At 40.8% G+C, this 16,459-nt stretch overlaps 2 protein-coding genes across 3 annotated transcripts in view; one reads left to right on the top strand and one right to left on the bottom strand.

Moving 5' to 3' along the window:
* The window catches only part of LOC307266515 (cilia- and flagella-associated protein 337), a gene marked incomplete at both ends in the record, with an annotated part of 14,090 nt that extends 8,711 nt beyond the window's left edge, over window positions 1–5,379 (bottom strand). Inside the window, 10 exons of the mRNA XM_080048554.1 lie at window positions 1–309; window positions 771–962; window positions 1,900–2,088; window positions 2,241–2,381; window positions 2,466–2,512; window positions 2,630–2,801; window positions 2,898–3,020; window positions 3,717–3,863; window positions 4,047–4,293; window positions 5,309–5,379. The exon at window positions 1–309 is cut by the window's left edge and continues 150 nt beyond it. Coding sequence (XP_079904680.1) covers window positions 1–309; window positions 771–962; window positions 1,900–2,088; window positions 2,241–2,381; window positions 2,466–2,512; window positions 2,630–2,801; window positions 2,898–3,020; window positions 3,717–3,863; window positions 4,047–4,293; window positions 5,309–5,379 — 1,638 coding nt within the window. The remainder of the gene's footprint in view (window positions 310–770; window positions 963–1,899; window positions 2,089–2,240; window positions 2,382–2,465; window positions 2,513–2,629; window positions 2,802–2,897; window positions 3,021–3,716; window positions 3,864–4,046; window positions 4,294–5,308) is intronic.
* Window positions 5,380–7,115: 1,736 nt separating this feature from the next.
* LOC307266931 (myoferlin-like) overlaps window positions 7,116–16,459 on the top strand; it is a 34,216-nt gene continuing 24,872 nt past the window's right edge. For both annotated transcript variants that reach the window (XM_080049067.1, XM_080049066.1), the window contains exons 1-12: window positions 7,116–7,295; window positions 8,249–8,304; window positions 8,692–8,783; window positions 13,871–13,979; window positions 14,082–14,163; window positions 14,262–14,413; window positions 14,632–14,760; window positions 14,890–14,952; window positions 15,043–15,093; window positions 15,186–15,216; window positions 15,965–16,080; window positions 16,239–16,365. In XM_080049067.1, the coding sequence (XP_079905193.1) occupies window positions 7,208–7,295; window positions 8,249–8,304; window positions 8,692–8,783; window positions 13,871–13,979; window positions 14,082–14,163; window positions 14,262–14,413; window positions 14,632–14,760; window positions 14,890–14,952; window positions 15,043–15,093; window positions 15,186–15,216; window positions 15,965–16,080; window positions 16,239–16,365 (1,096 nt within the window). In that variant the 5' untranslated portion in view covers window positions 7,116–7,207. The remainder of the gene's footprint in view (window positions 7,296–8,248; window positions 8,305–8,691; window positions 8,784–13,870; window positions 13,980–14,081; window positions 14,164–14,261; window positions 14,414–14,631; window positions 14,761–14,889; window positions 14,953–15,042; window positions 15,094–15,185; window positions 15,217–15,964; window positions 16,081–16,238; window positions 16,366–16,459) is intronic.

The following is a 16,459-nucleotide window of genomic DNA, read 5'->3' as shown; positions in this document are numbered from 1 at the left end:
GTATCCGGTCGCCAGCTGTCTCAGCGTGGGGTTGTACAGAGCACAGGAGAGGCCGGGACTACTTTCAATCTTTGGTCCATTCTCCGTCAGCCAACCGCCCCCTCCTCTCCTTGTTTCTGCCAGACCGAGCAGTGCCAGGTAATCTCTGCAGCCCACCACTAAATGAGACTCAGAGGGATGAGGAGGGCTCATCAGCAGCAGCAGGGGGAAGTTGCCATGTTCTGGGATTCGACCCGGCTGCTGACAGGGGAACTGCAGGCGGACGGTTCTCAGACAATGTTGGCTGGAAATGTCCCAAACCCTCAGTTCCTGAACAAAGGAACCGACAACAGTTCATTAAAGGTGGAGTCAGTGATATCTGTGGAACGCTTGTTGTCAAAATCACTTTTTTGTCAAAATCAGTGAAGCACTCCAGACGAACCACTACCTGTCCGTACTGTGTGTATGCTGACAAGAAATTTGGTGTTAATACACAGCCTAGGCTCTGTAAGCTGGTATGTAAACAAAGCTAATCAAAGCTATTAAACATGCATATTCACAGAGCTTAACTGTATATTAACCCCAAAATTATTTTCAGGACACACACTTTACGCCCAGGAAAAGTGATTTTGACAACTAGTTCAGAATCGCTGACTACACCTTTAACTAGTCAATAAAGAATCTCTTGTGTGATGATATACCAGGAAAAAAGATAACAATCAAAATAGGATTTTATTTGATAAACAAGTTTCACACATACGCAGAGCCATTGTCAATCATTAATGACTCACAGCATCTCTGGAGTAGCTGATGATCTGCCCAACAGGTTGATAGATTACAACATCGAGTACAGTGGTGCGGTGACCCAGCAGCGTAGCTACAGGTTGTGTGGTCACAAACCGAGTCCACATTCGTACGGCACGGTCACAACCCCCTGTGACCATCAACTGTAGAGATGCATTGTAGTCAAAACATTTCGCCCCCTGAAATGACAAAACCAAAAGAAAACAATGGCTAAATGGAATATGTTGCGTTGTACTGGTGTTGAATACCACTCCCATTTCTATCAATTCAGCTGGTGTAAATTAGTTTGTGTCTGGGAGTTTTAAAGGGGTTGCTTCATTGTTAAAACGTCCAGACAGTTAACTGGGTTATAAAATGAGTGCACTAGTTAAAAAAAACCCAATTTGGAATTACAGGAAGCATCACCACCCAGTTTAATAATGTTGTGTGCGACAGCATTACTTCTGTTCTCCACAGTCAGTGACGCTGTCCGCCTCTGCATACTAGGCAGGAATCAACTCGAGGAACATGTAGCTTACCCTGACTCACATCTCGTGTTTGTTCTTCTAGATATATCTGGCTTGGGATAATTCCCTGATTGGTTTATTACGTAATATAGTATTTGCCACGTAAGGAAAGTCAATACTATAAAAGCAATGTCTCTACAATTACAGGTTGAAAAGGCGTTGCATTTGACACAACACAGTCAGGTCAGTGTCACCCAGACCAGAGTACTGTGACCGACACATGTCAATCTGACCTGGATACACATCAGAAGTAAAAGCTTTTTGCTCTCTTACATTTTATTTGGTCATACTACTGCTTAAAGAGGAATTCATCTCTAGAAATAAACCTTGACTGCATAAAATCGTACTACATGTTAAAGAGTGCTGATCTCAATAATATGAAAAGCTGTGATTTTGATTCCATCATTATCCAAGTATACCCTCAATTAAATGTACCTTAAGCTATAGGGCGTAACTTATGTTGCCCCCATGAGGAATTCTGAGTAATTACAACAACACTGTCAGCACATCTACATGAGGTAAGCGTTTGGTGAATGCACATGAATTTGATACCTTCTGCTGTACATCCGGTTTGTCGGATTAGGCAAAACCACACCATGAAGTCAGTTACCTGCTGAAATTTCCAAATATAAGGCTCCTGCTTCAGTGTCAAATTCATAAAGACTACCGAGGTGGTGTCACTTTCCGATGATGTCATGATGACTTTGGTGCTTGGCTCAAACATCACTCTGTTGATTGGTTCCTGGTGGATGTTGGGAATGTGACGGTAGGAGACCATATCGCTGTGTTCGACGAGGTCCTGTTATGAATGGTGAACAATAAAGGTTCAAGTTATGTTTATGAAACTATAGCAAGAATCATCAAGTTTCTGTCACTGCTGCATGCATGACACATTTATCTGCAAGAACCACACATGGAACTCGATAGTTGATTAGACAAGGCCAAGCTTACCGGAAAAAAGATCCTCTGTGGGCCACTGCGGTCTCTCTTGGACGGGTTCTTGAAAAGACCTTTGTATGGGTTCAGGAACCACATGAGGTGGACTCCTCCTTTTTCATCCCCCAATAGCAGCAGCGAGGGTCGCTCTGGACACTTGGAGGGAGACACCACATGGCTAAAAGTCCTTTTGGGGTTTGTCCAGTTGCAATGCATTTTTCATTGGAATAGTGGTCTTACCTGAACATCATGCCAGTAACAGAGAGCAGTCGGGACACTGCGAAACCCTTGAAGCAATGACATAAACCAAGACTTAACATATGAATTTTTTGAAAAGTAGTTGATTTGTATTGGTGACAAGTTCAGTTTAATACAATTTAGTAGGTGTAAGCAATCAAGTATACCGAACAGGTGGACGTCCTCAAATACATTGGCCGTAGAGACATTGACAAAGTGCAAATCCCTGCAGTCTGTCGCTATGGCAACCTTGTGAACGTTGCCCAGATAGATGGCATCAGTGGTCCAGCCTCTAAATCTCCTCGTGTTGGCCACTTCCTCTGTTGGGTCTCCAGCAAGCTGCATTATACAGTATATATATATATATATATAGAATATAAAGATGCGTGAGTGTCTTCAGCCTTGTGGATGTAAAAGTACCATTAGGTGACTCACCCCTAGACTTTTGAGGATGTGTAGGCCGCTATTCCAGACAGTGATCTGACCCCCCTTACTGACACTTAAATAGCGCAGTGGAGGTGGATGGGAAACAGCAACCACTCTCACCGTTGGCTCCCTCTGCAGAGGAATGAGTTCAAGTATTAAAAACAAAAACTATTAGAAGAATTAAAGTGTCACTGTTTGAAAAAAAACATGCATGATTTAAGTATGTAAAAGAAAATTAGCAAATGGAGAACAGAAACATACTGCAGGCAATAAGTATCAACATGCTTCCGCCTTCTTGATAGCATTAGCATCTTTATTCAGTACCATATGAAAAAATGACTGAAAATGTATGATATGTTTCCTAATCTTTTATTGATTGTACTAATCTGAGTGAAGGATTTGACTGACTCTGATGATCAATAAAGAAAGAAACATGGAGCCCCCCTTTAAATATATTCTATGTTGCTTGTTTTGGTTGCTGCCAACTTCAAAGGAGAAAAGCTGTCTTTTTATCTTGCTAACGTTAAACTACCTCACCAGGGATAATTGCTATCTTTGTTAGACAGCCTTTTGGAAGAAGGCATTTATCGTGTTAGCAGAGCTTTTCTGTTAAACAAATTGAGAGTTGGTTAAAATTCAAAATCCCGGTCAGTTTTATCTCCTCTTATGACATCATTAGGGGAGAAGCCACAAGCCCCCACAGTAATAACCTTACATTCAAGCGACATAATGATTTGTGATTGGGCTTTATAAATACAATTCACTCCTACATTGCAAAGATGCACCCTTCTTTACATTTGACCGGGATTTAGCCCTGCGGATCCCTACCTTGTTGTGGGAACAGTGTCTGATCTGAGGCTGGGAGTCTATGAGAGCTGCTCTGGGGAAGGAGGCACGCTCTCTCTCAGTGTACTCCAGAAGCAGGTAGGAACACAACTGCTGCCACTTTACCTGCCCGCTACAGCTGATATCTACCTGGATGTGAAACAGGTAAAAGTGTTCACTCACAGTGTGGTCTCATTATCATCTGGATCCATTCAAAAATTAAACTTGGCTTTGTGAGTTTATGCTGTTGCTACAGGTGCTGTATGAAAACTGTAACATGGACTTTACATGTATCAGTAGTTTCGCAATGACATCTCTTTTATTTATCCTTACCTCACCAAAGAATCTCTCAACCCATGTGTCCTCAACATCAGGACCAACCACAGACCGCAGGACATCCCCAAACTCTTCCAACTTCATTCCGCGCTCTTCATTTCTTCCTCTGTTCCTTCCACTCCTCCTTATCGGCTTGTTTTCATGTAGCTGTGCTCCAGCTTTTAGATGGGTAAATGCATTTCTCAGGAGCTGCAGGTGCTCGGGGCTCAGTTTCTCTGCAGGGCTGACTCCGCATGCTGGATCACTGCAGAGCGGACCACATGGATGTAGTCACAATTTGTGAAGAATTTTTTACAGTTTTGAATAAGTCAATCATCAAGAGAACAACAGTCAAGGATTCCACAGCTGCAATCATTCTAGATTCATCCAAAATTTTCATCAGTTTTTGGATTGAGTGGTACCAGTACAATCTATTTTGAGTTATTCTTACAGAAGTTATAAGATTAGGAATATAACTCTCATAGTTTTAGTTTTTTTTAGTTTAAGTTTAATAAAGGAAGCCCCTGAACCAGATTCTCTGCTGGAATGTGTGTGCAGGTTTACAGAGGGATCGAAGCATGCGATACATTATCATTAAGGACCAACTAAGTGAAGACACTGTGCCCACTGCCAAGAACTGAAGCCAAATCAACCAGGGACAATTTGGAATCTGGTCATACATGAATGAATGCACCGCCCCCAAGTGGCAGCATCAGGGCAACACACTACTGAAGTTTTAAAATCACATTCTTAAGTCTCATAATCTGAGACATACAATGATGAATGTGAATAGCTGAACAGAACAGTTGGTCTTAATGTGTGTGCTTGCTAAATGTTTCCAATTGGAAATAAGGAATGGGGCGGGGGGGTTAAAAAGATCAAAGTATTCCTCGCCACCACCAGCTTTTGTGTGGACCTGTCGCTCGGGGAGACTACAAGCTGCAAGTCTCAGCATTAGGAGCTCTTTTGCATGTCCATCAAGAGACACGCATTAGTGGTCCTTATCATACACAGTTCTCACAGCAAACCAGTACCAGTGTTACCCTAAAATGATTAATTGGTAAAAGTGCATTTGTTTGCAGAGAAAAGGAGTGGGAAAAGGCAGATGTATCTGAAAGAGTTGATAAAACTGATTCCAGGAAAATCTGTGAATTTTTAACCGAGGACATGCAAAGTACAACTCCGTAACAGACTTGACATACAGTATGTTAATGTTATGGAAGGATGGATGAAGGGTTGGATTATGGATAAAGAAGAAAATTATTTTTTTTAAAACTCACCAAAGCCTGCTGTGAGGCACCTCTGTCTCATAAGGCACCCATGGATTTGTATTGCTTCTTATGGTATCCATAGCGATAGCCTCACTGTTTGAACCCTACTTTAAAAAAGTCTCCCAAACAACAGACACAGTTCTTAATCCAGATTGCTCATTGTTTCAAGTTTTTAAGATCCAGATTATGGAGAAAAGCAAAAATGCAGCCCACCACAAGTTCCACTTCAAAAGCTCTGAAGCTGATGTGAGATCCTCGCTACGCTTTAGGTCTTAACACGCAGGCCCTTCGTTTCCATCCCTTCCTCTGTCTTTTCCGGCCAACATGATTTGCTCCAACAGAGCTTCTTATAAGGAAGGAATGTCCAGGTCCAAGGATCAATAAGCCATCCGTCACACAAGTGTTTGACCACTCTGAGAGGGGGAAGAGTCAACACATCACTGGTTAGAAGACCGTGGTGGGGAGGGGAAAGTTTTCTGAAATAACTGCAAGTCTGCTGGGGGTAACAGAGCCAGACAGACCCCACAGACAAGCCCTCTGTGGATTAATCATTTAACGAGGCAGAGTTATTCAGGAACAAGGAGGGTTGAGATAAGTTACTTTTTCACAAGGGCAGTTGAGCTGTTCTAGCATAACTGGGCATAAAGCAGAAATCCTAGTTATTTAATTTCAAATTAGCCTATTGCAAATTGTTTATAATGTGAAAAAGAAAAAAAAGGCAACAATATTGTTCATTATTGCCAGGCAACCCACAGCACTTTTGCTTACTATGTCGAAGAGTATGAGCTGATCCAGAGTGGACTCCCACTACACTCAACGAAGGTACCCAGACCCCAGTGGAGTCTGGTCTGCTGGGTACTTCCTTTCACCTGGTCTAATAATAGACCAACACACATTGTTGCACTGTTATACTGTAAGTGGCTCAAATATGTATAGGATCAATCTGATATATAATTCAACACACAGTAACGGACAGTAGATAATACTTGGCCAACTATCGTACATCTTTTCCACATCATGTTTCAACTCATTATGGTAAAAAGTGAAACTAATGAAATTAATGAGTTGGAAAGGCTTCCATGTTTCCCTTTCACAGCAGCATCTGTCATGACAATAATGTAATCAGTATCATGTACGTTGCCACCACTTGGCAGGTGACATGTTGCTCAGCATAACTGTACATTTTGCAGTATTTAGCTGTTTTTGCCATGATGTAAGTAGGCTGGAACATAAATGTATCCACAATGATATACATATTAAAAATACTGCAAAAAATTATGGTCACGAGGACAACCAGTTGTAAGCAGGATCTTCAGTACCTGGCTAGAGAAAGAAAACAACATATCTGCTGACTTGAGGAGAACTAACAAGTTCTAAGTAAAAGTTTTTAAAAAAACAATGTAGAAATATTAGTCCAAAAGTTTTAACATTACAATACTTACAGTAAAAGCTTGAGGTTTTGGTTGAAATGTGTCCCTCTTTACGCAATGCTATTCAGACATGTTCTGATGTTAGCCTATTTAGGAAAGAGTCATTTGAGGCTGGCACGTGCCCCAACTTTCTTGACCGGCCCCAGTGTCAACTCTCAAATATTCACATTATTGTAAAGTGTTACCCACGTTGCCTATTTCAGTTCTTCACCTCTGTATAGTTTGTGTTCTGGCATTTCCACCAGCTGCACACACACACGATGGCAGCAGCAGCTCACCGCTCTCGCTCTCGGTAATTCCACACCCGTGACCCGCCTTCATTTGCCTCCCTTTCAGAAAATAGACGTCCCCAGCCCTGCCCTGTGTACTGCTCTAGTGATGGGGCAGTGAGGATGAGGCACGACGGTCCCGTGTAGACTTTATGTTTTTTTCAACTTTTCTTTTTTAGTTTGGGGTTTTCTTTTGTCTGTTTGCAGCCATGTTGCGGGTTAAAGTAGAATCGGCTAAAGATCTGCCAAAGAAGACATTTGGCACTCCTGATCCAATAGTCTCTGTGATTTTTAAAGGTAAGTCTCACTTTAAAGGCGTTACAAAGTTTTTTATCGTGTATAGTTGACGGAAAAAACACTTAAAGTAAGCCTATGTCTTTATTAATCAATTGAGTCACTTAGGCTATCTTCTATGACGTCATATATGGTATATAATGGTTTTGCTATATGTAGAGATATGGAAGCCCATACCAACAAAACAACTTTACAGATATACATATATATGCTGTTCTTTAGATTTATTGTGCTTATGCAGCAATTGAAGGCCAAATTCTCCATTCAAAATTTATAAAGCTTAGGCTTCAAGTGCCAGTGTGGTCCATTCAAATGCAAATTAATTTAATCAAGATACGCTGTATTGCACAATTTAAGACTTTCCCGACATGTCGCAGCAATTCCAAGTTGCACAGGCAGCCAACTTGGTGGGGACCTTGCTTGAACCTGTTGGATATGGTCTGTAAATATTGGCTCTGATAGGACAAAAAAATAAATAAAAGAAGGCTGTGATGAAATTGGAAGACAAGTTATGAACTGTTGGAGAATTATCCTTCAGCTGCTGCACTACAGTGATATCGGACTCAGTTTTGCATCACACAGTGGTATTTCCCCCTGAAGAGGAAAAGGTCTTGCCAATCAGCCCTATTGCTCTCAGCTGTTTTCTTCCATGCATGTCACCATAATCACCCACAGGTGTGGCAGCTTCTCTCTTTTTTCCTGCTTCCCCTGAAAAGGTCAACTGCAGCCCACCAACCCTGCTCTTGTCATAACGGTGGTGTTTATTATTAAAAAAAATAATATAATCCAGCAATTCACCTTTTGCAAGCAACACCGTCTGTCCGTCCACATCTTGAGAAGTCTTGTTGCACACAGTGTTTTAATACTGCAATATGTGGACAAAGTATAAGCTGGTGTTTTATTCCTAAATGAGTGTCCAAAAAAAACTCCACTCACAATATTATTTCACTTTGCAGGTGAGAAGAAGAAAACAAAATCGATTGACAGCGAGCTGAATCCTGTATGGAATGAGGTACATTTCCATTACATGCTGCATACGTATATACACATCCACTTCATGTAGCATGACTTATCCATAGTGACTTACAATCAGTGCATTCCACCATTACACGCACACACAAACATGGTGGAACATCAAGTAAAGGAGGAATGGCTGATTTAATCAAGGATATTCCCTATTTAACTACAGTTCTAGACATCTCATGGTAAATGGACACTGTGACAATCATCATATGACTGTCACAGCATGTTTACAAAGTCATTAGATCGGTGTCTCGCGCCTTGCATCTCCTAACTTAAAAGTCTCAGATACAATGTTGCCTTCTCAGGACATTACATCAGCTGAAGGTAAGCCTATCATAACTCTTGTTCTTTGTGTGCCCCTCATCTTGTCTCGCAGGTGCTTGAGTTTGACCTGAAGGGTGCCGGCCTGGACTCGAGCTCCTACATAGACGTGGTTGTGAAAGACTACGAAACCATTGGGCCACATAAGTAAGTGCGATGGAGCCAGAGCTCACTGTTAGCTTTTTGGCTTTGTGCTTTGTGCAATAGACAGGATGACAGTCCTGAATCACAGTGCAAACATCTTCTTGTCCCAACTAAGAACTCCTGAGGAATTAGTCAGACAGCATGTTTCTTTGTTTTATTATTTAAGTTATTCAGATACAACCCAGAGGCAGTCCAACATTAGCGGCAGTTAAGTTACTTGGAATAAAAACAGTTATTTAAAAAACTGCATTAACAAGTAATGCAAGTTAGATATTTTCACAGCAATCCAGTGTTTGTGTTATGGAGCTGTCTGCCTCTGCCCCCTCACACCCTGCTTGCCATGCTGAGACTTGCTGGCCTGTGTGTGGGATGATAGATTAGGCAACCAGTGGATGGATGAATTGCTATTTGTTCTCTCTCTCTCTGGGATTTGTGTGGCAACCCCGTCACTGAGGACAGAAAGAAATGCGTTATGTGGCAGCTTTGTCTCCTAAGTTGCTCCCAACACAGCTCAAGGTTGTTGCTTCCAAATAAAACCCAGAATCACATATGGGACCAATCCACACGAACCACAGAGAATGTTTCCTAGACATCTCTAATTACTGCGATCAGAGTCATGTCTGTGCTAAGAAAACAAAGCACATTAAGTTGCATCTGCTTTGTAATTTATGTCAATCTGACCATATTTGCTAGATCTTTTCCCCTGTTCATATGCATTATGCTAGCGAAAGTCTTCCCAGAGCACGGTACAGTCTTAACAGGGGGAGGCACTTTTCAAAAGTGTGTGTGGTTCCAGCACATGAGTCCATGTTAAACTGAGTAATGTTTTCCACTGGGCTGGCCGGTCTGACACACTCCCTAAAGATCTACAACTACACAGCGGTAGCAAGAAAAGGAACTCTCAAATAGTTTTCCAGATGATGTTATGGGAATTCCTTGTTGTTGTGGCAACTAAAGGGGGGAGAAAAAAGGAATAAGTATCTTTGTAACTAATTCGATTTTACAAATGAATTGGAAGCTAGTAGGACAAGGTTTCCCATTATACAGTAAATAGCAGCACAGTCTTGATCATAAGATCTGTCTATAGGTCGTCTCATGAGATTTAATCCAAATGTCTCATTCCCTGAACATTAAGATTTCCATCTCCTTTTGATTTAAATCTGTTTGGGGAAAAACTAAAGCTAATCTACATTTTCCGGTAAAGTATTTTTAGACAGATTAAAACAAGACTTTAACCACAAGCCTCAGCCTTGCTAGCAGCTCGGTGAGGATGTAGCATGCCAGTCAAAAGTATCTGAACAGGAAATTTAGTCAAAGTAGTTCATAGTCAATCAATCATTTCATTTGTAGCTCCTGCTTTGCATGCAAAAGGATGTCGAAATGTAAAAATAAGTTATAGGAATGTAAACCAAAGACTAAGTAGGACTGTAGGATATGCAAGAGCCTTTAAATATTAAACTTCATTAAATAAAGGAATCCACAGCAGGACTGTAGACTTTGTTATTTACATGGTTAGTCATTTTAATAACAGGACAATGAAATGGCCACTGGTTTGGAAAATAAAAACAGGGTCAGATTCTTCATTCCAATGTTGCTGGAAAAAATAATTTCACATCAGAACCTGGAGCTTTGTTTCATTTCCTGTCTTATGAAAAGCTGAGTCAGGCATCAGTGGGTCCATCCAAATATTTCTCCTCTGTTTATGTCAAATATTAGTCTTGCATTTCTTAGGACTCTGTTAATAAAATATGAGGCAATAGCAATAATCAGTGTGCTGCGTTTGCTGATTTCACACCATAGTAACAGATATGAGACTGGCTGGCTCTATCGTCATACTCATCCATCATAACAGATCTGTGAAAGAATATTATTTATGACGGAGACGGGAAGGGTGTTAACTTTTGGCTTTCAACTTGTGTTGAAAATCACTCCTTTCCTTTTGCTGATAGATGACGATCATAGTTATTTGGTTTGGATAAGAAATTCTTACCAGGGGGCATGGAAAGGCCAACATATACAGTATCTCACAAAAGTGAGTACACCCCTTACATTTGCCCTATATAAAAAATAAATCATTTATGACTAATCTGTAGGCAAGAAGGGTGCTCCTGTCGGCTGACAAAGGGGAAAACTATCTCATCCAATAATAACGGCATACCAGTACATTTCCCCCTGTCTGTGAGCAATTGGACAGCTGTGATGGGATGTTTCCCTGTGACTCACTCTGTTTTGGTCACTGCACCTTGTGTTTACATGGAAAACAATGGGGTCAGTCAAACCACGACTTCCATATTCCGTTCACAATATAGGCTACACAGCACTGGGCTGTAACAGCTGCCCACCAGCTTATGGAAGATCTTCAGGCCAGAGCCACTGCTAGTCAGGCTTTTGATGGCATACAAGTTGCAAACTTAATATCTGAGAATAACACAAGCATTGCTGGTCAATAAGTTGAATTTGAGGCTGCATAGTGCATACCAGTTTTATGAAGTCACTGACTCCCTGGAGAATCCCTGTGTCAGCCCTCCTTTCTGATGTAGTACTGAGTGCAGCCAAATATCTCCTCCCAACAAAACTCTGTCCCAACTGCTTGTGTAGTGACCTAACATGTAGGTAACTTGATATGCAATTATCTTGTCTGAGTAATTATATTATTGTTTTATACATTTTCCTTCAAGGCCATGTAAAGTTTCTGCCAATGTGGAAAATTACATACACTGTATTTAGAAATTTTGGGTCCAAACGAAAGCTCAAAGTTCTTGCTTGCCTTGGATGTATCAGTTTTAGATCCCCAAATGGTGTCAAGTGTCCACAGTGAGTAACATTTCTGTATTGGGAAAAAATAAGGATTTGTTAACAAACGTGTAGTGACTTTTACGTTTCAAGTCTAAAGCCCTCAAAGCAATATTTCAACTTCATCTGTGTCCTTTAGCTGCAGCCTACTGACACACACTTGAATAATTTGCTTTTTCTTCTGGCTCATTAAAATGTTAATGATTACTTCACTTCTCAAGAAATCAGTTTGTCATTTTCATGTTCAGTCACACATTCACAGAGGCAAATTGCTTTGGAACTACTTCTACAGTTTACTGTGCTCCTGCTACTAGTCTAAGTGTATTTATACAGTAGAGATAACGTCTTTGTCCTCAGGAAGTTCCTTTGATTTTCAGCCATGGCTGATGAGAAGACAATTTCCGAATAGCCCATTTTAGTTCCAAGTGGCAATTCTGGGTCTAGATTTTACCATGTGACAGTGTTTTAAGAAGACTTAATTTAACCCTATTGTTATTTGACCATTGAACAAATAACAGGAAGTCTGGTTTGAGCAATTCCAAAATCCACCTGCTTCTGTTGCTCATAGCTGGAATTCAAATGACCCTCAAAATGGAAGAAGTAGTTCATTTCAGTTCCCTTTTGTGTGAAGTCAAAGATTATATGAACGCTGGGAATCAGTGGCTGGTAGCTTCTCTGCAGTGTTGACTGTATAATGGCTCATGGGGCGCGTTTGTTTGTCTGAGCAGGCAGGGTTTGTTAGCTCTGGGTGGTGACTTTCTATATGCTACTTTTGTGAAGGTGACTTCACTGAGCACACAGGCAGTGCTTCACTTATGTGTTGTCAGTAACTTGATTACGGATGTATTGGTTGACCAGAACGGCAGCTCTGTTGTGCTCTATTCCATCAGGAAGTCGTATCCTCAAGCAAATTCTACTGCCGTGTAAAACTTCTATATAAGTATCTGGCAGTGTATACAAATTGACTTAAAGCCCATGTAAACCCAAATCCACAAAATCCTTTTCTAATTTGTAATTTGGGAAGTAAGTTGCATGATGGTAAACATCTGAAAAGAGTAAGGCATACTATCCATATCCAAATTAAAGATATTGTCATTTAAGTTTGATAGACTTTACAGAAGTTCGGTTTAAATGAGGCAGGCTATGCTCTGGTTCCTGTGACGCATCAAGTATTTTGAACCAATCACTGCAGTTCTCTGCCCAAACATTCTATAAAAACAATGACTGTTGCCATGGTGATCGTTTGATACGTCCATGCCCTCAGTCCAGTCAAACGGTCTAGACCAGGGGTGTCCAAACTACGGCCCGTGGGGCATTTGCGGCCTGCGGCCGGCTTTTTATTGGCCCGCAGCAGATTTTTTATTTTTCCCCACTAGTGCAGGGGTGTCAAAACTGATTGATTGGCCCGCGGCACATTTTAAAAATATAATGTAATATGGCTCTTTTTAGTTTTTAAATAAGTTAAATGCATTCATTATATTACAGAGAAATATGTCCCATAAAAGAAAAAGAGCACCAAGCCCATCCCAGAGGACCCTGCATAATATTTTATTTTAAATTAATATTATTATGGAAAGTCCATAGCTTCTAATTCATCTGACAGTGTCTCCAAATTATTTTTTCACACAAAATTCTTCAGATTAAGCCTCTAAATTTTACTCTCAAAGTGCCCCAGATTCATGCATTTCACTTTAAAAAGTTAAAAAAAAAAAAATCCCGGGGGGTCCCACTAGCAAGGTTGGGAACTCGGCTGGCTACTATTTTCCCCCTGCTGGTCATTGGAGGCAATAGCAGAAAACACTGGGTGTCTGAAGGCATCTAACAAGTCAATGATTTGGGTACCCTAACATTGGAGAGGGCCCCCTAATCAAATTCTGCTTCGGGCCCCTTGGAGGCTTGGGCCGGCTCTGAGGGGAAATGTGTCTGTTTGATTTGCAAGGAAAGTGTTGCCGTGAGACGGATTACAATTTACGAAGACACTATGAAACTAATCAGAGCAGCTACATGTCCTGATACATGTTATTTTTGCCAAGTGGCCCGGCCCTTCGTAGATTTTTCTGTAGGCTATGTGGCCCTCGGTGAAAAAAGTTTGGACACCCCTGGTCTAGACAGTAAAAGAGCTGTTAACATAATATTTATGAACATTTATTTTCATTCTGATTTTTGTTAAAGCTTTTTGAGACCAACTTTGATATCATATATTGTTTTTTTTTTGTTTGTTTTTTACTTTTTTTTTACTATTTGAGACCAGGTTTCAAGAGGCTTTAAGGCTTCTTTGCTGTGTTTTTCACCAACAGATTCATAGGGTCAACAAAAATCTATTTGAATGACCTCGCCTCAGGTCAAATGAAATCTCTACCATCAAAAAATGTTCCTCTGGACAATGAAAGTGGACAGAATATTGGAGTAAGTTTCTTTCTTTCATTAATCAATAACTATATAACTCACAGAAAGACTTATGTACCTGAAACAAGTGAAATAATAGACCATCCATTCATTTCCTTCCAGGCTACAATCAACATGGTGATTGGCTATACTCCTCCTGGCAATGCTGCACCAAACCCAAATGAAGGAGATTCCACCGTGGATGGTATGTTTGAGTCATTCTTAACAACGTAGCAAATTGCAGTAATGGTTCATTGGCAGTATTAGATTTGATCGGATCATGTTGTTCTTCTGTTGATTTAGGTGGTGAGGAGGGTGATGAGACTGTAACAGATGGGGGCCAAAGTGGCTCTGGAGGCATCTCCTCATCCGGTGCTCAGTCTGCTAACCTCCGCAAGAGGCTGAACAGGGCAAACAGTCGCCACAGACTAGTCGATAAACCTCAGGACTTCCAGGTATATATATTTTTTTTTAAAAACAACTACTGCACATTTTTTTTAAATTGTACACACTGCAGAACAGAACCTGAGGTTATATTTCTGTATTTGCGTTAAGATAAAAGATGCTTATGTTGGATATGTTTGAGGATAAGAAGATCAGAAGCAAGCATGATCTGCATTCCTTTAAATACCAAAGAACTGTACAAACTGATACCGCGATAACTGTGTGCCAGATTCGCGTGCGGATCATCGAGGCCCGTCAGCTGTCGGGCAACAACATCAAACCAGTGGTAAAGGTTAATGTGTGCGGGGATACCCACAGGACAAGGATCAAGAGGGGAAACAACCCCTTCTTTGATGAGGTACTCCTGCTTTGCTCTTTTAGAGCAAGACAAATGACACACATTTGAAATGGAATGAAAATGTGTTCTCTTTCGATTTGGTTAGTCTTGCAATTAAAAAAGGTTTGTCAATAATTTGTTTTTTCGCAGATGTTCTTCTACAACGTCCACATGCTGCCATCAGAGCTGTTTGATAAGCACATCAGCTTTCGGGTTAGTACTCGTATGTTTTGTTTTTTTAAAGTCCGATACGCTGTCATTTTGCCAAATATGATTTAATTTTTGCCCTCCTTTTCCCTGCAGATTTATAATTCCTATTCACTGAGGGCTGATAGTCTCATGGGAGAATTCAAGGTACCTGCTGTAATTTCGTCTTCTCACAATTGTCAGTGTGTACAATGTTGGGGTTGGTTAATGTCAAATCTTGCTTTGGTTCTCTCACACAGTTGGACGTTGGTTATGTCTACGATGAACCAGGTAAGCTTGTACTGAAACCACACATTTGTTTGACATTTACATTTGCTCAGAGAAGGCTGTTGTTTAGCTTGTTGAGGGGGGAGGCTATTATAGCATTACTTTTCAGTTGACCTTATTCGAGTCATTCTGTCCAGAATATGCAATACATGTTGTTATCAAACATTGTAAGTGTTTTTCTCATTTATTGTAAAAGCAACTAGAATAGTTTTTTAAATTAATAGGTCAGAAGACTACTTGTACACTATGTGAATGGTGTCTCTCGTAGTGAAGTCACTGTGAATTAGACACGTTTGACCCCTAACCTACAATTTCCCTCAGCTCTACACAGCTTTTTAGCGTCTTTCAGCTTATTTTGGTTTTTCAACCTACAAATTTACTTTGAGTTAACTTTTACTAGTCACATTTTAGTTTTCAACTGAAATGCTCCAAAGAAACGCTATAACCTGTCCAGCACCAAACAGCAGAGAGACAGTTTAGCAACCAGCTTGTGAACATAGTGGAGCATTTAAGCAGCTATAATGCCGCTTTTTCCTCAAAGTAGGTGGAGACCAATACAAAGATGAAAAAAATAAATATATATCAAAATATACAAAAAGTATTTGCCCAAAAACCATAACAATAAACTAATTGTAAAATTTCAACTAAATGAAAGTCATTTTCTTTTGACCAACTTTTGACTTCATTATTATTCACCTGTACATGCTATCTCATGGTGCTATCTGTATTGATAAAATGTGTCAAATTGCAGCCCACTGTGTCATGAGAAAGTGGCTCCTGTTGAACGACCCAGACGACTCCAGCTCCGGGGCTAAAGGCTACCTTAAAGTCAGCCTCTTCGTAGTGGGGACTGGAGATGAGCCTCCGGTATGTGTGTGTGCGTGTGTGTGTATGTGTGAATGAATGACCACGGCTATCTTTCATGCATAACTCTCACTGGTGCCGGTTGCTTCCTCATGTAAATGTGCTGCAGATGCCCATCGCTATCTCTCACAAACTATTCTCTGTACTTCATAACTGTATAGGCAGAGAAGAGGGAGTCAAACTCTGACGAGGATGACATCGAGAGCAATCTCCTACTGCCGGCCGGTGTGACCATGCGATGGGCCACCCTGTCACTGAAGGTGTTCAGAGCTGAGGACGTTCCCCAGAGTAAGATGAGCTGTCGAGATTATTTTATATTTGTAACATATGTAAATGGTCATGGAAACCACATATTACATAACAAAAATACTGCTTCACGCAA

This window comes from Ammodytes marinus (assembly GCF_949987685.1).
Source record: "Ammodytes marinus genome assembly, chromosome: 20".
Taxonomy (NCBI): domain Eukaryota; kingdom Metazoa; phylum Chordata; class Actinopteri; order Uranoscopiformes; family Ammodytidae; genus Ammodytes; species Ammodytes marinus.
The sequence above is the reverse complement of the archived record's forward strand: the minus strand, read 5'-3'. Positions and strand labels throughout refer to the sequence as shown.